The sequence below is a fragment of the Martes martes genome (assembly GCF_963455335.1).
Source record: "Martes martes genome assembly, chromosome: 2".
Classification (NCBI taxonomy): Eukaryota; Metazoa; Chordata; class Mammalia; order Carnivora; family Mustelidae; genus Martes; species Martes martes.
In genome coordinates this window covers 23,334,952-23,362,359 of record NC_137889.1, presented here as the reverse complement: position 1 = coordinate 23,362,359, position 27,408 = coordinate 23,334,952, and the positions used below count along the sequence as shown (strand labels likewise).

Genomic DNA, 27,408 nt, shown 5'->3' with positions numbered 1-27,408 from the left:
ACTCTTTGGTTTTTAAAATATGAATTCAGACCATATTAAATATAACATTTGAAATTATAAATGTTACAAAATACAGCATTTTAAAATAACCTTTTATTACTATTCAGAGACCACATGAACAAGAGAGTGTGGGCCAACCACCAGCCTGATTCTTTTAGTATAACCAAGTTAGCAGTGTCACATTGCAATGAGGAAAAATACCAATAAAAAAACTAGAGAATTTGGTTCTCCTAGCTATTTAATAATGTAATTAATTTTATCACCTATCATTTTAGAAATTGCATAACTGGTTAATATGATTTAACATTCATAACCACTGCTGAAAGTTCTGAAAAGAGTTTGATTATAAACTTTTGAAGAAACTTAGTGGAGAAAGTTTGGATAGAGATAAATAACATTTACAACTGCATGGTTTTTAATTATCAGTACATTCTAGAATGTAAAGGGCCACCTTTTACAATCTGCATCAATTTTTTTTCTCCTTTATAGATTTATATATTTTAGACAGAGTGCACATGTGTAAGGGAGGGGTGGAGGGAGAGAATCCCACGCAGACTCCCTGCCGATCACGGAGCCCAACATGGGGCACAATCTCACAACCCTAAGACTATGACCTGCGCCAAAATCAAGAGTCAGATGCTCAAGTGACTGAGCCACCCAGGCACTGCTACACATCAATATTATTAATAGGTAAAATCTGTTAATAAGTTAATGTAATAAATTTTGCTGAAATGGGAATAAGGTAAGAGAGGGAAGAGGAGTAACATCACCAACATGGTGACAGAGGTTGTTTCTGACTTTGCTCACCTTCACAAGAAGATGACTAACAACTGTTCATGGACAAGACACTACTGAGAGGATCCTAGTGCTCAGGAGTGAGGCTAAGGCCCCCCACAACACAACAGAGACCAAGACAGACTGCATTAGAAAGGTAAGAGGTCAACATGCTGACCATGTTGCCCCTCCGCCCGGCTGCCTCACCACTGCATGGAGCTATCTCCCTTGAGTCTATAGTTCCTCTAGTGGGGAGCGCCCATGGGTGATATCCAGCTCCCCCACCCTGGCTCAATGTTGTAGGTTGCTTAGCTGGAGGCCCTACTCAGGTTTCACTCTACAAGGATTACAGGGAAAGTATGGGGTTCAACCCCTGAGACAGAGAAGGGGAGAGGGACTTCCAACAACCAACACTTGGGACTTGGAAGACTGAATTCCCATGAGTATAGCCTAATAGTCCCAACCAGCTTCATCTGCAAGCCAAGTCAGTGGCACTATCTGGGGAATATGGCCTGCCAAATTTGGGTCCCCAAAGAAGGAATTCTGCTGGCCCTGGTGCCTAGTCTTCTCATGCCCTGGCAGAAGAGCTGAGCCACAGCTACCCTGCTGCAGATCATGGCTCCCAGCCCCTCCATCAGAAAATCTGTTCAGGTAAATTTGGGAGTTGTTTGAAGTGGGATCTTGCCCACACAGTATCCAGAGACCTAGCCCTCCCCAGCCCTCATACCTACAAAGCATCACCTCCTGTGCCATCTGACAAAAATACCTGGAAGCTGTGTGACCTAGCAACTCTTAAGCCAAGAAGTAGGTGGGCAGAACTGGTAGCATTAGGAGCAAATCCAGTGGTTTTATTTGGCCAGGGCACATGAGGCATGGGTTGGCTTGAATCAAGACCACAAAGAGCATTAATGGCCTTTGAGCTGCTTCTCCTGCTGCACCCAACTAGGGAAACGAGTTCATAGCCCCACGTATTGCTCAACACAACCTTCAACCTACCCACACAGGGAACCTAACAGGAAACTGCATAGCCCATCCAAGAGTCCCATTTACAGGGCGCTTGAATGGAGCACAACCTATGGCTTTCCACATCTGTAAAGCAAAACCAGTGGCCTCATCTGACCAGGATATTCAGTGCACTCTTGCCTGCATCAGGTCCCCAAACAAGCTAGGCAGGCCCTGGGTCCCATCCTGTTGCCCTGCTAGGGCAGAGAGGCTAATTCATTGCCCCAAAGAATGCTAAATATAGTACCAGTCCCAGCCTTCTAGTAGCTCTCACCAGAGAATTCAGGAAATCACAAAGACCATACCACAGGCTAACTGGAGTAGCGAACCAAGTCAGCAGTGCTATCCAGCTAGTCTCAGTTTCTGACATACCCCTGACCTCAGAGCATGAATAGTTAGTTGCCTTGTCCAAAAATAGACTCTACTATGAGGCCTTACCTACTCAAGGATGTTATCAGCAGACATGTCCAGAAATCCAGACTGAGCTGACTAGTGAAGAATGTCTCTGACAAATCAAACATGCTAAGTCTGAAAGAGGAGACACCTGAGTCAAATGTGCGGGTACGAACCTAAAGGAATCAAAGATCTTGTGAAAAATCAGGTAAGTACGATACCACCAAAGGAAATAAATGAAACTCTAGTAATTGACCCAAAAGAAATGGAGATCTATGAGCTGTCAGATAAATAACTCAGAATAATTCCCATAAAGAAGTTTAGTGAACTATAAAAATACACAGCTAAACAAAATTAGGAAAACAATACATGACCAAGAAATTCAGCAAAGAAATAGAAATCATTAAAAATAAATCCACTCCAAATCCTAGAGCTGAAAAATATAGTAACTGAATTGAAGAATACTATAGTTTCAAAAGCAGACTTAACCATGAAGAAGACCAAAGCAATGAACTGGAAGAAAAACAATTGAATTTATTCAGTAAGAGGAGCAATGAAAAAAAAAAAAAAAAGAAAAAGAAAGTGAAGAGAGGCTACAGGAATTACAGGACACAATGAAAACAAGTAATATTTGCATTATGGGAATTCCAGGAGAAAAAGAAATGGAGACAAAGTATATTTAAAGCAATAATGGCTGAAAACTTCCCAGACCTGGGTAGAGACCGAATGACCTAAACAGGCTGAACTCAAATAGGGCTAAATCAAGACACTTAACAATTAAATGTCAACAAAGACAAATACTTTTGAAAGCAGTAAGAGAAAAGTGAGATTACAAAAAAAGGAACCCCAAATAAGGGTAAAGGTAGACCTCTCAACAGAAATTTTTCAGGACTGAAATAATGGGACAACATATTCAAAATATTGGGAGAAAAAAAAAGAAAAACCCAAAGTTTCAACCAAGAATTCTATACCCAGGGGCGCCCACATGGCTCAGTCATTAGGCGTCTGCCTTTGGCTCAGGTCATGATCTCAGGGTCCTGGGATCGAGCCCCACATCGGGCTCCTTGTTCAATGGGAAGGCTGCTTCTCACTCTTCCACTCCCCAGCTTCTGTCCCCTCTCTTGCTGTGTTTCTCTCTGTCAAATTAATAATTAAATTCTTAAAAAAAAATTCTATATCCAGTGAAACTGTCTTTCAGAAATAAAGGAGGGATATACTTTGCCATACAGACAAAAGCTGAGAGAGTTCATTACCACTAGACCTGCCTTACAAGAAATTCTAAAGGGAGCTCTTTGAGTGAAAATAAAAGATCAGTAGGTAAGAGCAAAGAAACATAAGAAGGCAGTGTAAGGGGCACCTGGGTGACTCAGTGGGTTAAAGCCTCTGCCTTCGGCTCGGGTCATGATCTCAGGGTCCTGGGATCGAGCCCCGCATTGGGCTCTTTGCTCAGCAGGGAGTCTGCTTCCCTTCCTCTCCCTCTGCCTGCCTCTCTGCCTACTTGTGATCTCTGTCTGTCAAATAAATAAATAAAATCTTAAAAAAAAAAAGGCAGTGTAAAACTATTGGTAATGAGAAATAGTAAAAATTGGATTCTGTAATAGGGTAATGGTGGTGTGTAAGTCAGTTAAGATTAGTTAAAAATTTAAAAACAAACATAGTAAAAGTAACCATATCTTTAATAATCTGTTATTAACTACACAATAAGGAAAATGTAAATTGCAACATTAATTAACTAAAATGTGAGAAGTGTAAAGCTTAGGAATTCAATAAAAGTTGGTATTAGTTAAAAATAGGGTGTTAAATTTTAAGGTATTTTATGTAAGCTTCATGGTAACACAGGGAAAAAACCTTAGTAATTACACAAAAGAAGATGACAAAGTCATCAAAGTATACTGATAATGATAAGACATCAAACCACAAAAAAAAATAGGATAAGACCAGGAAAAATGGATTTACAAAACAAACATAAAACAACAAAATGGCAATAGCAAATCCTTATCCAAATTACCTTAAACATCAACAGATTAATTTCTCCAATATAAAGACAAAGAAAGCCTAAATGGATTAAAATAACAAGACTCAAATGATAATCTGTCTACAAGAGACCCACTTCAGACTTAAAGGCAGACCAAGAGTGAAGAAAGACATTTCAAGCAATTGGTAACCAAAAAAAAAAAAAAAAAAAAAAAAAGGGCCACGGTAGCTACACTCATATCACACTAAATAGACTTTAAAAATTGTAAAAAGCTGGTGTCTGGGTGGCTTAGTCCATTAAGCGTCCACCTTCGACTCAGGTCATGATTCTAGGGTCCTGGGATCAAGCCCCATGTCTGGATCCTGGCTCAGCAGGAAGTCTGCTTCTCCCTTTGCCTCTGCCCCCTCCACTGCTCATTCTCATTCATTTTCTCTCTCTCTCTCTCAAATAAATACAATCTTTTAAAAAGTTGTAAAAAGAGACAAAGAAGTTCATTATATAAAAGATAAGGGGCTCAATACATGAAGATGACATAACAATTGTAAATATTTATGCACCCAATGTTAAAGTCAGAGCACATAAACACATAAAGTAAAAATGAACAGACATAACAGGAGAAATAAACAACAATACAGTAATAGTTGGGGACCTTAATATTTCACTCAACAATGGATAGATCATGTAGACATCAAATCAATAGGAAAAAGCAGATTTGAATAACACTACAGACAAAATGGACTTAACAGTGATATACAGAACATTCTATCTGGAGAGCAGAATACATTCTTCCCAGGTGTAAATGGAACATTTTCTAGAATAGAACATGTTATGACAAAAAACAATTCTTAGCAACTTCAAGAACACTGAAATCATACGAAGTATCTTCTCTGACCATAATGGTATGAAAATAGAAATCAGTAAAAAGGAAACTGCAGAAAAAAATAGAAATTAAAAAACACTCACCTTAAGATCCAAGGGATCAAAGAAGGAAATAAAGTATCCTGAGACAAATGACAATTGAGTGCGGTAAAAGCAATTCAAAGAGGGAAGTTCATAGCAATAAATATCCAAGATAAATAATCTAACTCCAGGCCTTAAGAAATAGAAAAAGAATAACAAAGTGAACCCCAAGTTAGCATTAGGAAGGAAAAAGTTAAGATTACAACAAAACTACATGAAGGAGGTAAGAGGAAAGCAGTAGAAAACATTAACCAAACTAAGAGGTAGTTCTTTGAAAATATATAATTGAGAAATTATTGGATGAGTCAAGGTAAAAAGAAGAATCAAATCAACAAAATCGTAAATAAAACATGCAGATAATACAACGGATACTAAAGAAATACACAGACTCATAAAAGGCTACTATGAACAAATTATATGCCAACAAACAGGAAAAGGTGTAAGAAATAAAAAATTCTTAAAAGCATACAATTCACTGAAACAGAATTGAGAAGAAACAGTCTGAATTAGACTAATTACTGGTATGGAGACTTAATCAGCAATTAAAACTCTCCCAATGAAGAAAATTCCAAGACTGGATGTCTTCACTGGTAAGCTTTACCAAATATTTAAAATAAAATTAACACTGATCCTTCCAAGAAATCAAACAGGTAACACTCCCAAACTCATTTTACAAGCCAACATCACCAATAATCAAAGCCAGAAAAAGATACCACCAGAAAGAAAACTATGAACCAATATCCCCAATTACAGAATGCAAAAATTCTGAACAAAATACGAGCAAACAGACTTCAGCAGCTCATGAAAAGGATCATTTACAATGATCAAGGATGATTTATACCTGGGATGGAAGGATGACTCTACATGCACCAATCAATGTGATACATGACATTAACAGAATAAAAGAAAAAAAAAATCAATGATCATTGCAATAGACGGAGAAAAAGCATTTGAAAAAAATGCAACAACCTTAAAAACTCTTACCAATTACATGTATAAGGAATGAATCTCAACATTACAAAGGCCATATATGATAAGCCTACATCTAACAAAATATTCAATGGTCAAAGGGTGAAAGCTTTTCCTTTAAGACAGGGAACAGACATGTGTGCCCTCTCTCAGCACTCATAGTCAACATTGTATTGGAAGTCCCTGACAGAGCAATCAGGCAAGAAAGAAATAAAAGGCAACAGAAATGGAAATGAAGAAGTAAAATTGTCTCTATTTACACATGACATGATTTTATAAGTAGGAGTCTTAAGGACTCCACCAAAAAAATGTTAGCTCTAATCAATGAATTCAGTAAAGTTGCAGGAGACTCAATTAACATTAAAAAATTTATACATTTCTATACAATAACAAATGACCTGAAAAAGAAATAAAGAACATAATCCCATTTACAATAGCATCAAAAGCAATAAAAATACCGCAGAATAAATTTAACCAATGAAGTAAAAGATCTCTACTCTAAAAACTATAATAAATTGATGAAAGAAACTGAGGAAGACACAAATACATGGAAAGGTATCTGTGTTCCTGGACCGGAAAAATTAATGTTAAAATGTCCATATTGCCAAAGCCATTTACAGATTCATACAAATCCTTATCAAGATTCCTACATTTTCCTACAGAAAATGTAGGCATTTTCCTACAGAAGTAGAAAAAATTCCTAAAATTTATATGGAACAAAAAAGGACTCTGAATAGCCAAAGACATCCTGACAAAAGAAAAATGCAGTAGGCATCAAACTTCCGAATTTCAAGCTATACTGTAAAGCTACCGTAGATAAAAGCAGACAAACAGATCAATGAACAGAACTGAGAGCTCAAAAATAAACCCACACATATAGGGTCAACTATTATTTGATAAGGGAGCCAGGAACACTCTGGAGAAAGACAGTCTCTTCAATGAATGGTGCTGGAGAAATTGGATATTCACATGTTAAAGACTGAAACTATATACCTCTCTTGCACCACTTACAAAAATTAACTTGAAATGGATTAAAGACTTAAATGTGGGACTTGAAAAAATGAAATTCCTAACATAAAAAAAGGAAAAAAGCTCCCTGACATGGGTCTTGGTCATAACTTTTTTTGGATATAACACCTAAAACACAAACAACAAAACGAAAAATTAACAAGTGGGATTACATCAAACTAAAAGTTTCTTTTGCAAAACAATCAACAAAGTGAAAAGACAACCTATGAAATGGGAAAAAAAATAGGGCAAACTATATATCTGATAAGGAGTTAAGGTCCAAAAAATATAAAGAACTTACATAAACTCAGTAAAAATAAAAACAGTCCAATTAAAAGACTTGACATTTCCCAAAGAAGACACATGAAAGACAACTATTATATGAAAAATCTGCAGATCAAAATGACTGACATATCACCTCATGTCTGTTAGATGGCCATCCTCAATAAGACAAGATGTAACAAATGCTGATAAGGATGTGGACGAAAGGAATGCTTGTACACTATCAGTAGAACTGTACTCTGGTGCAACCAGCACAGAAAACAGGATGGAGGATCCTCAAAATATTAAAATAGAATAACCACACCTACCAGTACACCAGCAGCAGTTGAGGTCAGGACCCACAGCCTTCCAGGCCAAGGGTCACTCCTGCCAACCAGTGACCCTACAGGATTCACAGTCGCCCCTTGCAACCACTCAGGCTAGGGGCCATCCCTGCCTACCACAGTTCCCACAGCATTTGTGGACCTACCACAAGAGGGAGCACACAGCCCACACAGGTCGCAACCTTGGAGCACCTGGCTCAAGCGGCCAATGGAGATTGCACTTCTGGCCCTACAGGATATCCCCTATAAAAAGTTACTCCCTGAGGAGTAACTGAACTACCTAACACGTAGAAAGAAACAAAGAGGCAAAGTGAGGAGACAGAATAGTATGTTCCAAAGAAAACCTAGAATAAAACCTCAGAAAAAGAACAAAAAGAAATGGAGATGGTTGATCCAACAAATAAAGAATTCCAAGTAATGGCCATAAAGATGCTTACCAAACTCAGAAGAACAATGAATGATAAGGTGAAAATTTCAACAAAGAAAAACTATAAGAAAGTACCAATCTAAAATGAAGAGTAAAGTAACAGAAATGAAAACTACACTAAAGGGAATAAACAGCAGATTAGATGATAAAGAAGAATAAATAAACAATCTGGAAGACAGGATGGTGAAAACTACCCAAATTGAACAGAAAAAAAAAAAAACAATTAAAAAAATAATGATAGTCCAAGGGATCTCTGTGACATCAAGAATACTAACAATCACATTATAGGGCTCCCAGAAGGAAAAACAGAGAAGAGTAGAAACTATCTGAATAAATAATGGCTGAAAACTTCTCTAATCTGGGAAAGGAAAGAGATATGCAGGTCCAGGAAGCAGAAGTCTCAAACAAAAGAAACCCAAAGAGATCCACACCAAGACACAGATTCTAACTAAAGGTCAAAAATTAAAGATAAAGAGAGGATCTTAAAAGCAGCAAGAGAAAAGCAATTAGTTACATATAAAGGACACCCCTCCAACAGAACTATCAGGTGATTTTTCAACAGAAACATTGCAGGTCAGAAGAAAGTGGCACGATATACTCAAACTGCTGAAAGAAAAAAATAAATAAACGCAAAGCCTACAACCAAGGATACTCTACCTGGCAAGGTGATCATTCATAATTGAAGGGAAAATAGTTTCCCAGACAAGAAAAAAAACTAGTTTTTTTTAAACTAAATTAAATAGTTTTTTAGTGGTGGTTTTCCTTTATGCAGAAAGCCCGTAACTAGAAGTAAGAAAATATATGAAAGAAAAAAAACTCACTGTAAAAATAAACATATAGTAAAGATAATAGATCAACCAGTTATATAGCATGAAGATTAAAAGACAAAAGAAGCAAAATTAATTATATCTACAGCAATATTTAAGGGATTCACAAAATAGAAAGATGTAAAGTACAACAGCAAAAACGTAAAACGTGGGACAGGGGAGTAAAAATGTATTATTTTTAGAATGTATTCTAACTTAAGCAATCACCAAATTAAGAAAGACTGCCATACACATAGGTTGTTATATATGAAACTTCTGGTAACAACAAACAAAAAACCCTATAATAAATACATAGCAAAAGAAAAGGAATTCAAGGGTAACACTAAAGAAAGTCACCAACACAAAGGAAGAGAGGAAGAATGAAATAGGGAATATAAAAACAATCAGAAAAAAATTAAATGGCAATAAATTCATACCCATAAATAATTACTATAAATATAAATGAACTAAATGTTCCAATCAAAAGATAAAGTCACATTAGGCCACAAAACAAGTCTCAGTAAATTTAAGAAGACTGAAATGATTTGAAGCTCCCTTTCCAACCACAGAGGTATGAAACTAGAAATCAATTACAAGAAGAAAACCGGAAAAACCACAAACACATGGAGACTAAACAACATGCTATTAAATAACCAATGGGTCAATGAAGACATCAAAGCGGAAATTAAAAAACGAAACAAAACAAAACAAAAAAAACCTTGAGATAAATGAAAATGAAAATAAAACATTCCAAAATCTGAGACACAGCAAAAACAGTTCTAATGGGAAGTTTACAGTAATACAGGCCCACCTCAAGAAATAAGGAAAATCTCAAACAATCTAATTCTACATCTAAAGGAACTAAAAGAACAAACAAAACCCAAAGTTAGTAGAAGGAAAGAAATAGAAAAGATCAGGATAGAAATTACTGAAATAGAGACAAAACAAAACAAAAACAAAAACAAAAAGGATCAATGAATCTAAAAGCTGATCCTTTCTTTGGAAGATAAACTTCAAAACATTTAGTCAGACTCATCAAAAAAAAAAAAAAAAAAAGAGAGAAAGAGAGAGAGGGCCCAATAAATAAAATCAGGAATGAAAGAGCAATATCAAAAAGACTACACTGAATAATTATATAAGACATTTGAAAACCTACAAAAAATGGATAAATTCCTAGAAATACAGAAACTTCTGGAACTAAATCCAAAAGAAATAGAAAATCTGAACATGCAAATTACTAGTAATGAAACTGAATCAGTAATCAAAAAACTACCAACAAAGAAAAGTCCAAAACCAGATGGCTTCACTGGTGAATTCTCTCAAATACATAGAATACCTAAAAAAATGAATAGGAATAAGTGCTTCCTAAGGTAATTCTGTAAGGCCAGCATTACCTTGATACCTAAGCTAGAAACAAACAACAATATAAAAACAAAATAAGTTACAGGCCAATATTCCTGATGAACATAGATGCAAAAATTCTTAACAATATATTAGCAAACTGAATTCAACAATGAATTGAAAGGATCGTCTTCCACAATCAAGTGGAACTTATTCTAGGGATACAAGGATGGTTCAACATTTGCAAATCCTTTTTTTTTTCATTTGCAAATCTTTTAATGTGATAAACCACATCAACAAAACAAAGAATAAAGATCATATGATCATCTTAAAGATGCATAAAAAGAATATGACAAAGTTCAACATCCATTTATGATAAAGAGTCTCAACAAGGTGGGTATTGTAGAAATGTACCCCAATGTAATAAAGGCCACATATGATAAACTCACAGCTAACATCATATTCAACAGTGAAAACCTGAAAGCTTTTCTTCTAGGAGTAAGAACAAGACAAGGATATCTATTCTCACCACTTTTATTTAACATAGTATTGGAAGAACTAGCCATAGCAATTAGCCATGAAAAAGAAATAAAAGGTATCCAAATTAGGAAGTAAACTGTCACTATTTGCAGGTGACATGATACCATATATATAAAACCATAAAGCCTCCACAAAAATATCAGAAATAAAAATTAATATAAAGGAATTCAGGAAAGTTGCAGGCTACAAAATCAATAAACAGAAATCTGTTGCATTTCTATATAGTAATAACTATCAGAAAGAGAAAATAAGAAAACAATCCCAATGACAATTGTATCAACAAGAATAAAATACTTAGGAATAAATATTACCAAGGAGGTGGAAGACTGCTGTACAAAAAACTGTAAGACACTGAATAAAGAAATTGAAGATGACACAAATAAATGGAAAAACATGCCATGCTTATGGATTGGAAAAATTAATAATTTTAAAATGCCCATACTACACAAAGTGATACACAGATTCAGTGCAATCTCTATCAAAATACCAATGGCATTTTTCACAGAACTAGAACAAATAACCCTAAAATTTGTATGGAATCACAAAAGAAACCAAATAGCCAACACTACCCTGACACAGAACAAAGTTGGAGGTATCCTGTTACCAAATATCAAACCACACTACAAAGCTACAGTAACCAAAACACTATGGTACTGGCACAAAAACAGACACATAGATCAATGGAACAGAATAGAGAGCCCAGAAATAAACTTACACTTATATGGTCAATTGATATTTGACAACTGGCAAGAACATAAAATGGAGAAAAGATAGTCTCTTTAATAAATGATGATGAGAGAACTGGGCAGCTATGTGCAAAAGAATGAAACCAGACCACTTTCTTATACCATAAACAAAAATAAAATAAAAAGTACTAAAGACTTAAATGTATGCTAAGGATCAACAAAACTGGAAGAAAACAGAAGCATTAAGCTCTTTGACATTGGTTTTAGCAACATTTTGGGGAGGGTGTCTATCTTTTTAAACAAGGACAGCATAAGCAAAAATAAACAGGACTATATTAAACTAAAAAGCTTTTACACAGCAAAGGAAACCATCAACAGAACAAAAAAACATCCTACTGAATGGGAGAAGGTATTTGCAAATGACGTATCTGATTAGGGGTTAATATCCAAAATATACAAAAGAACTCATCCAACTCAATATCAAAATAATATATAAATAAACAATTTTGATTAAAAATGGGTAAAGGACCTAAAAAGACAATTTTCCAAAGAAGACAGAGAGGTGATTAATAGGCATGGAAAGATCTTAACATCAGCAACCATGGTGAAACGCAAATTAAGACCACACTGAAGTATCACTTTGTATTCAGAATGGCTATTATCAAAAAGACAAGCTGGGCGCCTGGGTGGCTCAGTGGGTTAAGCCTCTTCCTTTGGCTCAGGTCATGATCTCAGGGTTCTAAGATCAAGTCCCGAATTGGGCTCTCTGCTTGGCAGGGAGCCTGCTTCCTCCTCTCTCTTTCTCTCTGCCTGCCTCTCTGCCTACTTGTGATCTCTCTCTGTCAAATAAATAAATAAAATCTTAAAAAAAAAAAAAAAAAGACAAGCAGTAACATGTTGGTGAGGATGTGGAGAAAAGAGAGCTCTGGTGAACTGTTGGTGGGAGGGTAAATTGGTACAGCCACTATGGAAAACAGTATGACATTTAAAATTAAAAATGAATCTACCATAAGATCCAGCCATTCCACTTCTATGTTTTTATCTGAAGAAAACAGACTAACTGGAAAAGACACATGCACCCCTTTATTATTTATATTAGCAAAGATACTGAAGCAACCTAAATATGCATGATATATGAAAGGATTAAAGTGATGTTTTTGTGTGTGTGTGTGTGTCTCTGTGTATGTATAAGTATGTGTACACAGATATACACACATAGTGGAATATTACTCAGCCATAAAAGAGTGAAATCCTGTCATTTATGGCAACTAGGATAGACCGAGTATTATCCTAAGTGACATAAGTCAGACAAAAACTAATACTGTATGATTTTGGTTATATGTGTAATCTAAACAGCAAAAAAAACTGAACAAATAATACAGGAACATACTCAAAGATACAGAGAACAAACTGATGGTTGCAGAGAGGGAAGGAGGGGACAGACAAAATAGGTGAAGAGGATTAAGAGGTACAATTTTCCAATTATAAAATAAGACAGGAGATGTAATAACGTACAGTACAGGGAATATAGTAATATTGTAACAATTCTGTATAATGACAGATGGTAACTAGTCTTACTGTAGTGATCACTTCATAATACATATAAACAAATCACTATGTATAGCTGAAACTTATACAATATTTCCTATCGATTATCTTCAATTAACAGAAGTACAAATTGTCCTTGAAAAAAAAAAATTGAACTGCCATATGATCTAGTAATTCAATTTTGGAAATAGATCCAAAAGAAACAAAGACGTGTAAGTCCAAAAGGTATCTGCACCCTCATGTTCATAGCATTATTTCCAAGAGGCAAGACACAGAATCAACCTAACTGTGCATTGATGGATGAATAAAGAAGCTGAATATATACACAATAGAACATTATTCAGCAATAAAGAACAAGGATATCCTGCCCCTTATGACAATATGAAGGACCCTGAGGGCATTATTATGCTAAGTGAAATAAGCCAGAGAAAAGCAAAAATTGTATGCTCTCTCTCATATATGGAATCTAAAACAAAAAAACAAAACAACTCATAGGAAAAGAGATCAGATTTATGGTTACCAGAGGTGGCGGTGTAGGGAGGAACTGGAGAAAGGTGATGAAAAGCTACAACCTTCCAGTTACAAGATAAGTAAGCACTGGGTTGTAACAGCATGAATGTAGCTAACACTGCTTCATGATATACCTTAAAGTTAAGAGAGTTAATTAATTCTAATAATTCTCATCATAAGGAAAACAACTTTTGCTATTTTTTTTTTTAGTTCATCTACTAAGTCAACTTACTGTGGTAATCATTTCAAAATATATACATTATGTTACATATTTTAAACTTACATAGTGATATATATCAACTATGTATAATAAAACTGAGAAAAAAAGAGAAAGGTTAAGAAAGCTACATTGCTGAAATGTCCAGTATGAAAGGTTTGGAAGGGGTATAGTAATATATTTAAATAAATAAAATAATCCAGTATTCAGTTGACCTTTGAACACCACCAGTTTGAACTGCACAGCTCCACATATATAGATTTATTTTTCAATAAAGCACAGGAGTGTAAATATTTTCTTTTTATGATCTTAACATTTTCTTTTCTCTAGCTTACTTTATTGTAAGAATGCAGTATATAATATGTATAATGAACAAAATATGTGGTAATCAATATTTTATGTTATCAATAAGGCTTCCAGGCAACAGTAGGCTACTGGTGGTTAAGATTTTGAGGAGTCAAAAATCGTACACGGATTTTGTTCGTGCAGATAGTCAACGCCCCAGCCTCCACATTGTTCAAAGGTCAACCGAAACTATTTATATGTTCATCATTTAAAAACAGAACAACTCTAATATGTTAAAAATATGTAATATAAAAGTACTCTGTTAATATAAATAAAACAAGTGTAATTCTTTTAGAATATAAAAATTTGAGCATACTCTACTGAGGAATATTTGTTCATTTTGTGCAATTTAATGTATATAGTAATACCTTATTAATAATACTTAGGATATAGTTGTAATGGGTTTTGCATTTTTATAACACAACTTACTATATGCCATTCTTGTAGTTATCAACTCTTAGAAACTTCTTTGCCTAATACTGAGGATGAGCTTTTAATTTCTTCCATTTGGCAGATTTTATCTATAAAAATAGAGAATTAAAAATTTTTTTAAAATGACACAGTAAATATATGAAACAAAAGTATGCATTTATTTTGAAATACAAGTAGTATAAATATTTGATATTTTAAAATGTCTTTAATGGATGTCCTTCACATCAGACACAAACTTTTTTCAGCCTCCCCCAACATTTTACAGGTTATGTTCACTTAGACTATTTCCTAAAAGTTAATCTAACACTAATATTTATATAAAAAGTTACATTTATTGCATATCAAAACTTTATTATACTTTCACAGAGTCTTGAAAGAGCATGGCTCATCCAAAAGACTAAAATCTCTAATAGTACATTTTCATTTTAAGTCAAACATCAATCAGAAAGTGTTTTATTTAGGGCAACTGTTTTAAGGCATAGGTAATAAAGTAATGTAAAACTGACAAGGCAGATTACTTCCCAACTAATAATACTCAGAGCTCAAGTGACTTGTTATTTAGTGATACTCAGGAAAATTTAATGATTGGAAGTAGGTAAGAACTTTGACAATGGTTCAGCAATCAACAAAGGAACTCTTTTAAAAATAAAGTTAGGTGAGGATAAGGGAAACCTTGGCATATGGTTTTACTCTTTAAGTTCAAAAAGTTTACTTTCTTCCCCTAAAAATGAATTCTAATTTTCACTGAAATTCCTTCAATTTAAGCGAATATAATTTATGATCAAACTTACCTGTCGACCAAGCTCTATGCCAATATAAATTTCCTACTCTTGTTTACTCCTAGAAAACCTTCCAACTTTATAGTATATGTTTACTATACATACAGATATGTTTACTATACATCCCATTTATTTAGACAACTTTCTTCTCTTTGAGATATTTAGCATTTAAATTTCTACCTATGACAAACCTCTACTCTGAATAATAACTCCTAAGCTTTTCTCTATTTTCTGATTTCCATCTGGTTTTCTCTTATATGTTAAAGTAAATCAGAACTGCCTTTGCAGGCCTTTTTCCCCCTGTGGCATGACTTCTCCAAATAACCAATTTTTAGAAAAACAACATAGCCATAAAAGTACCCAAAAAGTCATTCACTTTTTCTATTGCAATAGAAACCCAAATTCACAGAGAATTATTCAAATGCAGACTTTTTCTGTCTTGGACAACTTATACAACCTGTATCTGAACTAAATTGTCTGCTGGTTAAATGAAGATATTCATGATCAAGTCCCTCACTTTAATGACTAGGTTGTATGGAAGTTGCCTAATAAATTAATTTTGGAAGGAGGAAGCAAGCTATGTTACCGGTATAGAACGAAACTAGGACAGTTTGGTTTAAAGAATAAAGAATATTGAGATGAATTACATGATTATGGAGAGGAAATTTACAGTGTAAGAAAATGTGGGTTGTTTTGGGGTTTTATTTGATTTTGTGTATAGGGGAAGGTTAGATGAATCACCTAAACCATGTCTGAGTTACTGTATAGTATTTTCACAGTGCCTTATTCTGAATAGGTGTTTAGTAAAATTAGCAGATCAAATGAATTAATGTCCCTTTAAATGGCTGTGATCTGCTGGTCTCTTGTTATAGGTTCTACAGTTTCTAAGAAAGCTACCTGATTGTTTGCAAAAGACTGGGGCTATTATGTCCTCCACTGCAGTGATTGCTGGGAAAACTGGAAGTTCTGCTGGTCTGTGCAATACGGAAAGGTTTCTGAATACCCAGGAGACTCTGTCACAAATTTAAAACACTTACCTCAGTTATTTCATCCACAAGTCTATAAAAATCATGTCTGGTCATTTTGAAGATTAAACAACATGCCCTTAACACAGCGCCAGTGAGACAGGCAATTAATGAAAGTTAGTATCTTTATTCCAATTATATATTTATAGTCCATATGAATACTTGGTCTTCCACAAAGACAGATTATTATTTTTCAAGTCTAAGAAAATAATTCTGTTTTTCCTAAAGTTCTATTGTCAAGAACGTGTACAGAAAGAAAAAGAATGAAAAATAAAACAAAACCGTAGTACTATATGCTGGCATCTGGAGTAACAATACATATTGGGATGGAAATTTAAATAAAAATACGCATTAAGTTGTTTTGTGATTTAGACATGGCCTTACCAAGCCTCAGATACATATAGTTACAGATTTCCTCCTTTATTAGCTTTTACAGCTACCCATAAAATGTGTTCATTCTGTAACACTGTATAGAAGCAAATTACAATTTAAAGAGCTTCAATAAAATTAATTAAAAACTAGACTGCCTAAAAGTTAAATATTAATTTCATTACTAAACCTGTTCTTTGGAAAAGCTAACTCACAGTAAAGTTAAAAAAAAAGATTAGACTTCTATGTCTAGATTTACTATTTATTAACAAAAAGATTGTTTTTAACATTAGGAATTTAGAAAGTATATCATTATCCAATCACAAACCTCTCAGATACTTATATTAAAAAATTAGTATGAAAGTTTATGTTGGACTAGATGAAGTAGAAGGCAATTTTTTTCTATTAGGTAAAATAATTATTTAACTATATTGCTTCTTAAGTGTACCCTTAATTTTAAAAGTTAATCTATGAGCTGATGTGTTCTCTTGATTTACTGTGTATTAAAAGTTACTTTCTTGAGATGGCACATTAGTAGGTTTGGTATTTCCTGACAGTATGAATATTTAAAAATCAAAGTTTCATCATCCGGAAAGAAGGAAAAATAAGGCTTTCTACAGTTGAAAATAGTAATTTTTCAAAAAGGTTGAGAGGAAAAATATCTAAACAAACCATTTTTGATAAAGAAATGAGGCAGTTTCAAATTAAAAATATAAATTTAAATGAAGCAATTTTATAAAATATTGATAATAGCTAAAATTACATGCATAGGTACTTAACAGAGGAACAGCAATGGAACTTAAATATGATAGGACTGATCAACAATAAATAAACATTTATAGTGCAAATCGTGCAGAAAAATTTCTCAAAGCAAAGACCACAGCAATCATTCTGATCTGTACAAAATCAGTCTCAGTTCTGCATACGATCTATACAGGATATCTATGAATTCGCCACTGTGATGAAATGCCAATTTGCAAATCATACATAAAAATGTGCTTAGTCTTGTGTCATTTCTGTCTTGGCAGTTTATGTTTTCAGGAAAATCTGAAAAGAAAAGAAAATAAAAAACCCCTAAGATTTAAATTAAGATGATAAATTTTCATCTCTTTACATTCCCTTCCAATTAAGATCTACCGATAAGAAGATAACTTGGAAAAAGGAGGTAGGGAAAGGATTCTAGCATGTTCGTATAAATAATTACTCAATGCTGACTTTCTTCTTATGCCTTGATATTAAAAATCAACCCTTACCCAAGGGGATTGACAGTATGATTTATAAAACAAACAGAAAACCAATTCAATGTTGGCAGTAATGTTATGTACAACTAGATTAAGGAAAGGGGCAGATGAGTCTGAGGTAGAGATGAGAAATTCCTGCCACTTCCCTCCTTAGAAATGCTCCCTTCGCAGAGTCTACTCCTTCAGCCCATTTGAATGAGCAAAGGGCCACATGACACTGATCTCCAGGCCAAACTGCTGTTGGGCCAGCCTCTCTCCTGAGGATTTGCAATGAAACCCTTGTTAGTCTCCGTGGGCTACCTGAACTGTCATCATGTGATCAGGCCTGCAGGCAGCCACAGTGGAGCACATGCTAGCAGAGCTAAGAAAAGAGCTCTGAAGAGCAAGTTGGGAAGCACAAGGGAGTGAGAGGCAGGAAAGAACAGAGATGCAGGAAAGAGAAACAGGCAGCCTTGCAAGGGTGTGAGAAGTTTTTATGGTCTTCCAGGATGTTTCACCCAGTGACTGAGCTGTTCTTTGTGCATTTTGGCTCTATCTCTGCATTGTTCAATAACACAAACTTTCACTTAAATTTGCTGGGGTGGGAACTAGCTTTCACAATCAAATCACTCCTAAAACTACATAGATGGAGAGGAAAAGGAAGAGTGTCTTGAGATCGATAAAGGCATGACTAAAGATAAAATGACAGGAGAAAGAACATGAAATGGAGAAATTAAGGGGAAAATGGAAAATTAAAGAGGGTGCTCTCAAATATACTCCAGATTATAGAAGGCTTAAAACCAGAGAGAAATTTAACAGTGATCCTACCACTGCTAAGATCTCATCGTAAGTTCTGCAGCAGAGAAATTATACCACGGGGTGGTATTTGAGGAAGTTCGTTCTGTCAGTGCTGTGTAGGAAGGAGAAACACTACATTCTGGCGACTGGCAAGACAATTACTGGAATAATCCTGGTGTGAGATGGAAAAGCGACAGACTGGAAGTTCATTTTAAAGGAAGAAATGACAAAGGAGACTAGTGAGAAATATGTCAACTAAGTGAAATGGTATACACCACATATGAGCTAAGAGACAGGAATGAATTATAATTTACGATTCTACAGAACTATCCAACACTGAAAAAAAAAACATTTCATTTAAGCCAACATCATAGTGATAAAATATCCAAAAGATTTCCACTGGTTAAATGCTAATGTATATAAAATTACTCTTAATGTATAATACAAAGCATTTTATATATCCTCTAACACAGAAGCTATGACAGAATTATGCTTAAAGCTGACTAAACAGGCACTGGTAAAAAGACTTCAATTAAAGAATAGTCATGCAATAGCCTCTGACTCAAACTTTCTGGGAGACAATTTACCTATAGTGGGGTGTGAAATTGGCTGTGCATTGCTATTGCCTGTTGAAGTTTCTCTTCCTTGGCTCTTCTACAGTGGCAGATCTAGAAGATAAATGATTTAAAATACCAGTCACTTCTCCAATGATTTACCTACTGCCTCTTAAATTATGACAGAATTTGAAGGAAGAATCCTTTAACCTGCTGACATTTTTAACTTTTGAATGTTTAAAGTAGCTCAGAATTTAAAAATCCCCACCCCCGCACACATGGAATTGTATTTGGAAGATAACCTTTGCCTGTGAACTTTTAGAATGTTAAAACAAACCTTGACCCATTATATCAATTCTCTGATTGTAGAATTTCAAGCATCTGTGTTTTAAAAATAAAAAAGAACCCTACTGTTGTTAGCTAGGAAGCTTAGTAAATAAAAGCTTCAAGGTATAGTACCACAAAAGAATGAACCAGAAATCAATGCCTTACTAATGCTATAACTAGTCTTTAACATCCCTAAACTTCAATTTTTCTCTTATGGAAAACGGGGATAATAAAATATGCCCACTTTCCTTAACAGGATATGCACATACATAGCACACATTTTACGAAGTTTAATAACAAAAGGTTAATTTTCAAATGTGATGTTTCAGAGAAATTAGGTAAATATTTAGAATTCTATCAAAGGGCAAAATACTATTAAATAGACTTTCTTAATTTTTGGAAATCAGAACAGAACAGAAACTATTGCAGAACATTCTCAATAATATTTGCAAATTTTAAAATTTATAGATTCTTCCCTTTTTAAATAACTCGTTGAACATAAGCAGTTGTACACTCCTATAACTACTAAGACCAGACTTAAGCTAGTTTACTTTAATACAAAATGATAATAAAATATTGCTATCATTCTTAAAGAATAGAGGCTCTTCAGTTTCTTCTCAGGGCACTCAAAACTCTAGCTCAGTAACATGCTGAAGTATTTTTTACTCATGAATATACTTAAGTAATTTGATATAACACTGTCAGTTGTCCTCAACTGAAGACTATTACATACTGTTCTCTTCTCCATGAAGCTACTGAGAAAATCATCTATTTCAGTTTTCCCCTCTAAGAAATCTTCAGCAATATTATCAGATTCCTCCTCAGCTTCATGTGCAGCTACTTTCAATCTTGCCTGTAGGGCACTCGCACTACAGCTCTGAAAAAAAAAATCAAGTACTTATTTAGTTTACAGTGCTCAGAAAAACTCCTTCTAGAGGCAAAGGAAATGAGAGCAATTCATTATGTGCCTCACACAGCCTCTTGAGGAAGACTGCTACCACCAACGTTCTCAGCTTTTGGATAGAGGGGTAGATACCAAACACAAAAGAACCCAATCCATTGGCTGCAAACCACTGAATGAGGGAAGCTGACCCCATCAATGTTTTCTCCTGGGGTTTTAAGAATTAGGTCACTGAAGTAGGCACCCTCCAAGAGGACCTCTATAATCCCAACCTCTTGGGCTGGACACGGTGACTCCCTTCTAATGTACAGAACATGACAAAAGTGATGGTATTAAATTTGACCCAACGGGCAAAAGACCTGTACAAACACTGCTGAAAGAAACTGAAGACGTAAGGGGAAAGACATCTCGTGTGCATGGATTGGAAGACTTCATAATTTTAGGGAGACAATGCTACCCAAAGTGATCTACAGAGTCAATGCTATTCCTATCAAAATCTCCATGACAGGTTTTTGAGGAAAAAGAAAAACCCATTCTAAAATTCATATGGAATCTCAAGTGACCCCAAATAGCCACAACAATCTTAAAAAGAACAGAGTTGCATACTTCCTGACTTCAAAACTTACTATAAAGTTACAGCAATCAAAACAGCATTGTACTGGCATAAGAAGAGACATATAGATGAATGAAAGACCAAGCCTAGAAAAATATCCTCACATACATGGTCAAACATTTTCAAAAGTGTGCCAAGACCATTCAATGGGGAAAAGACAGTCTTTGGCAAATGGTGCAGGGAAAACTGGATATACGCAGGATGAAGTTGGACCTTTATCTTACCTCTTACATAAAAATCCACTCAAAAAAGAAAAAAGTAAATAAAAACTAACTCAAAATGGATTGAAGACCTAAATATAAGAAGATTATTTTTATTTTTCATTGTTTTAATTAATTTTTTTAAGTAGGCTCCATCCCTGCCCAGCGTGGGGTCCAACGTGGGGCCTGAACTCATGACCCTATGAGCAAGACCTGAGCTGAGATCAAGAGTTGGACTCCTAACCGACTGAACCACTCAGGCGCCCCAAGACTGTTTTTAAATAACAGTCATGTTAGTGGGGGTGAGGTGGTAACTCACACACAGGAATGAAAAGGAATGAACCATTTTCTCATCACTCTTGCCAACCCTGGTCATCTACCTTTACAAGCATGGCTCACAAGGATGATGCAAAATTATTATTATTCTGAAAGGCTGACAATCTGTTTAAATATTTCCATTATTTATTCACTGAATATTTACTGAGTATCTACTATGTGCCAAGCACTGGACCTGGTACTGGTTATGGATGGAATAAAACATGGCATGTTTCTACACTGATGGCACCAACAGTCCAGTGAAGTGATTTACATACTTTATACAGAAGTCTGACTCGGGGCACCTGGGTGGCTCAGTGGGTTAAAGCCTCTGCCTTCGGCTCAGGTCATGATCCCAGGGTCCTAGGATCAAGTCCCGAGCTCTCTGCTCGGTGGGGAGCCTGCTTCACCATCTCTCTCTGCCTACCTCTCTGCCTACTTGTGATGTCTGTCTGTCAAATAAACAAAATCTTTAAAAAAAAAAAAGAAGTCTGACTCATCATCCCCAAAGATTGAGTGAACACATGTAGAGACAAACGTAAGAATCAAGGTTTTACTTTTTAAGTGTTTCAAAAATCATTTTAAGCAATTCTCATATAAATGGCAAAGAAGACAGGGTAACTATTATATCAGCATGTCCACTGGACATTCATATTTCTCTTTTCGAGTTTCTTGTTCTTTCATTTGCCTATCACTAGCACCACTGTCTTATTCCTAATATTAAGGGATCCTGGAAATATCTGGCAATTGTGATGCTTGCTGTTGGTTTTTAATATTCTTTATCCAGTTAAGGAATTAATTTCTATTCTTAACTTACTATGAATTTATAAAGAATGATGTGACTATTGTGAAAAGCTTATTTAGCATCTAATGTGCGACTACGAGTGTTTCAGTTGCTTCTCTCAGACTTTCTTCTGGTTAAGAGGGAGGGAGGACTGCTTACATTTGATTCCTGACCCTGATACTTTTGGTTTATATGACCTCAGGGAAGTTATTCAATATCCCTGGCTCAGACTGCTTATCTGTACTATAAAAAATAACACCTAGTCCTAGAATTTTGTGGAAATAACAGGCAATATATGAAAATAGCGTAGTGCAGTGAAAGATGCATAATCATTATTCAATGTTAGCTATTATTTTTTATGTCTTTAATTCTAAAGGATGATCAAATTACCTGAAATCTATTATAAATTTATATTCTCCTTTGCCATCATTTTTTTCTGTTTTATTTTCTATTTGTTGTTTTATTACATTGGCTTTATCTTCCAGAATTGCTGATTTTAACCCACCGAGCCACCCAGGTGCCCCCAGAATTGCTGATTTTAAAGGAAAGAAGATGTTGGTTATTGATATGACATAAAGATTTTATTTCCTAATCCTTTTCATTTTTAAAGATTTTTCAGAAATATGGGTTGAATTTTATGAAGTGGTTTTTATTTTTTATTTAAGTGGATTTCTGGCATAAAATCTATTATTTGTGGCAAATTAAACTTTATAATTTTCATATAGTTTTCAACTTTCTAAGTTTTCATTTAAGGTAGCTGTACATAAGCTTACAAGTGAGATTACAGTTCAAGTTTTTTGTTAGATTTTATTAGAAGAGGTAAACTGGCATTTATAATAACGTTCCTAGTTAAGTTATTTATGAGGCTTTCTGTATTTTTGTGCTTTGGAACCAAATATGTCCTTGCAAGAGCACAAATAACGTATAATGACCCATAAATGAGAGCTGTTCATCTCACTTAAAGGTATCAAGCCTTATAAAGACAGACACCTAAGTGCTTTCTGATAATAATGAAAATGAGAATGTGGCTCACACATATTGAGATTAAAAATCCCTATGGTAAAGGAAAAGAGCTAAACACCTTACCTCACTAAGTTCATGCTGCCTTTGCATTTTCTTTTCAAAAGCAGATTTCAGCTGTGTAAGCAATTCATACTAAAAGATAAAATTAAAATGTTATTTTATTATATTTTTAAATTGTATGGACTTCTTCAAAATAATAACTAACTTACCTTATCTAAAACGGTTTGCCTTTTGGCTTCTAAGCTGGGCTCCAAAAGGAGATTTTTTCCTGTAAGATAAATTTCTGGTTTATTTCTAGGTAAATATCGTATTTTTCTTAGGAAATTTAAGAAGTAAGGAAAGACATACTTGCTAGCTCTTCAATACTTTTTATTAAGTCATCCTTGTCAGTAATAATCTGTTTTAGTTGGGGCAAGGTCAGAAACTGTTCTAGTAATATCTCTTCTTGGTCATTCATATCTGTAAGCTGTGACACACTAGAAACACAACAGAAAAGTTAATGAATACCAGTCACTAGTTTTTCTCCATGATGATGAATATTCACAGTTTTTCCATTTTATTCCATTTTATTTCCATTTTAGTTGATATGGCTCAAAATAATTTTTGAACTAACATTTATGTAGCTACACACACACAAACACACACACAAAGAAGGCAAATTATAACCTTAAAAGCAAATAAAACATCAACCACAGAGAACATAAAGTGGTTTGAAAGTAGCATCCAATCAAGATAGGATTATTAAAACTAGGGTTTTAAAACTATGAACTAGGGTTCATGAACAATCACAACAATGTTAACTTCCATATCTATTTAGCTAATTGGCATGTGTCTGTCACAATAAAAAATAACTACATGGATACATGTGTGTACAGCTATTCAAAAAATATTTAAAGAAAAGCAATCATGGAGGGCTAAACCAAAACCAAAAATCAATATCCATAGGGTGAAAGAGGGAACTGGATGGGTAGGATAGGATTGGAAGCTAAACCTTACTGAACATATTTATTAGTTTTGACTACGGATCCATACAAAAGCATCATATGTCTAAAACAATTTAATTTTTAAAAAGCAGTCCCTAAAATTCAGAGTAAATGGAAAGAAATGAATACTGGTTTTTTTCTAAGTTACATATCATCTGGACAAGTAATACTCAGACTTTAAAAAACAGTATTTGGCTGTACATATCAGGTGTGAGAACCAGAACACAAAAAAAGTGTAAAAAACAAAAACAAACTCTTATTCTGAATTTAGTAATCTCAGTAATAATATTGGTATTGTAATTTTGAAAAAGAACAAGTGCCTTTCAGAAAAATGACTTCAGGCCAGGGAAAAGAAATTTCACGATGAGCCCACGGCATCTCTTTCATCAGAAAGGCTATAGAAGCCAAAGTGAAGAGTTTGCTAGGGACTCAAAATAGAACTGTGTAAGCATCAAAAAGAATAATGACTGTAATAGACTGAAACACATCAAATATATTTGTTTAAAATTTATGAGTTCTTAATAACACAGAAACAACTACAAAAATAAAAACAAAAAACCTTGCCTATCAGAAATTTTGGAGCTTGTTTGTACATCAACTCATTATTCTCAAAGTCGAAAAACACAAAAAATACGGATTTATCTTTCCATTTCTATATGAAGTGTATTTCAAAAAAACATAAATAGTTGATATAGAAAGTTCTTCTTCACAGAATTCTGGCTGATTCTGGCAACAGAAAATCACATTTGCAATCCTTAATGAAATAATGGATTGCCAGTGATTTCAGGGGTTTCACCTGTTTCAATCTTAATGTCACCAAAAATTGGGCAACCAGGCATCACTGCTGCCTTACATGATGTAATAGGAAGTATGATGTAAGTACTCGGGACTAAAGAACTTTTAGTTCTTTTTTTTCAGCATCGAGATATAATTGATACATAACATTGTGTAGGTTTATGGTATACAGCTCAATGACTTATTAGTGATTTGATAAAACTGAACCTAAATCTAATTAAAACTCTAGACCTAGCTACCAAGAGAAAGAAATACAGGAAAGAGAAAAACATTTTCAGTGGTACTACAAGGATGCAATCAAGCAAAAAAGATATAGAAAATTCTACAAGACAAATAAGGAATTTCCTCAATAAATATATAATAATATAATGTACATAACATGTACAATAATATAGTGTGACATTTTAATAATTTTTTAAAAAGAAGGAAGAAAAAAAAATCCTTTAGAACATTGAACAGTAACAGTGCCTACTTCCTGAGCTTTCTGCAAGCATTACAATTCATAGGAAACCTTAACATGTATGTGATATATCGTAAACCCTAACTATTATTAGAAAATAATGAGCCACTACTTCCTAAAAATGATGATAAAACACTGGGTCAATTAAGGTAAACTCTTTTTTTTTAAACTGTAGGATTTCTCATGGTATGTGGCTGTGTATCCCTGGTGGGATATATCCTAGAGACAAAAAGAATTATAAAAATTGTTTTTAAATTATACTCAGAAGTCTTAGTAGTAACAGCCTTATCAGTATTATCAACCTTCAACAGGGTATGAAGGATGCAATGCTTCCCAAAGTTGAGTAGCCACAAAACAATTTTTTCATGAGGCATCTTAGAGAAGCAGTGTTCTATGAAAAACAGTACTTTAAACTCAAATATTACAAACTTATGTGCCATCAGTTTGAATACAATTTGGGTCTGTAAAAACACTGTGCTTATTACTTTACGAGAACATTAATGTGTTCCTCTACGTACAAAGTTTTACCTACAAAAGGAACAATGAAAACGTCTAAAATAAGCCAAAAAATATTTGAAATCACCAGGGATGATGTACTGAGAAATAATTTTCACAATAATGTAACCCTCAAGAGAGAACAACATTGTTATCCTGGTAACTATTACATCATTTCCAGCATCTAGAAAAATCCCTGGGTACACACTATGTCACTCAATAAATACAAACTAGACAACATAAAACTGATTTATATAACTTTCCTGCTAAGATGATCACAATATATAAATAGTGAGGATTTAAAAACTCTCTTTCTTTAATATGGGTATGAAAATAGCGATCTGGTTTGTATTCATCATTGTCAAATAGGTAATGAATACTGACATTACTCTCCAAGTTTTTTACCTTAGTTCTGAGAGTTCGGGAAATGTATCAGGGATATCTGGCATCTTGTAACCAAAACCATCCTGGCTTACCTAAAGAGAGTGTGAAATGGTATTAAGCTTTAGCCGTCTTTTTGACTGCTCCTATTTACTTATAAACTTAATTTTTCATGTACCACATCCCATGTTTCATTATCACCTCATCTTTGCACTTTACACTGTCCTTATTCTCCCCTTCTTTATTTACTCTTATTTTTTCAGTGTACTTTATACATAGAGGGTTAAATTTTTTTTCTGTTTTCTTTGGGTGAGGTTCATGTGAGTAACTGTGTGACCTCTTTCCTGGGCAAGTATATAACTGTTAAATAAAATGCTTAAGTGTATCTGTGACAAATGTAGAGAATTATCTGTGGATTTCATTAATATATATATGAATACATCTGCCTCGTGTAAGAGATACTGAATTTTAAAAAAATATAGTAAATTGCAAAAGCCGAAAAGTTATATAATTAAATTTGACAAGACAGGGTAGATAATAGGTATCCATTGTTTATTAGGTAATGGAACAGGTAATCCATTGTTTTATAAATGACTTTTTAAAATTGAGGATCCTTGAAAAGTTCTCTTGTAATTTTGTTTATCCTACGAACTGTAATTCATGATATTCACAGTATCTGTTCACAATATTCATTAATACAATGATGAAAGGTATTGGAAAAACAAAGTCCACTTGGGCCTAATCTGAAAAACAATCTGAGGGTTTTGAAGGGGCGGGGGGTAAGAGGTTGGGGGAGCCTGGTAGTGGGTATTATGGAGGGCAAGTATTGCATGGAGCACTGGGTGTGG

At 34.4% G+C, this 27,408-nt stretch overlaps 1 protein-coding gene across 1 annotated transcript in view; it reads right to left on the bottom strand.

Annotated features, from left to right (window-relative positions):
- Window positions 1–14,678: 14,678 nt before the first annotated feature.
- The window catches only part of VPS37A (VPS37A subunit of ESCRT-I), a 48,041-nt gene continuing 35,311 nt past the window's right edge, over window positions 14,679–27,408 (bottom strand). Inside the window, exons 6-12 of the mRNA XM_080796864.1 lie at window positions 26,585–26,655; window positions 23,795–23,922; window positions 23,656–23,714; window positions 23,510–23,578; window positions 20,344–20,487; window positions 19,317–19,397; window positions 14,679–17,758 (exon numbers count right to left, since the gene is read on the bottom strand). Of these exons, the coding sequence (XP_080652990.1) occupies window positions 19,317–19,397; window positions 20,344–20,487; window positions 23,510–23,578; window positions 23,656–23,714; window positions 23,795–23,922; window positions 26,585–26,655 (552 nt within the window). The 3' untranslated portion in view covers window positions 14,679–17,758. The remainder of the gene's footprint in view (window positions 17,759–19,316; window positions 19,398–20,343; window positions 20,488–23,509; window positions 23,579–23,655; window positions 23,715–23,794; window positions 23,923–26,584; window positions 26,656–27,408) is intronic.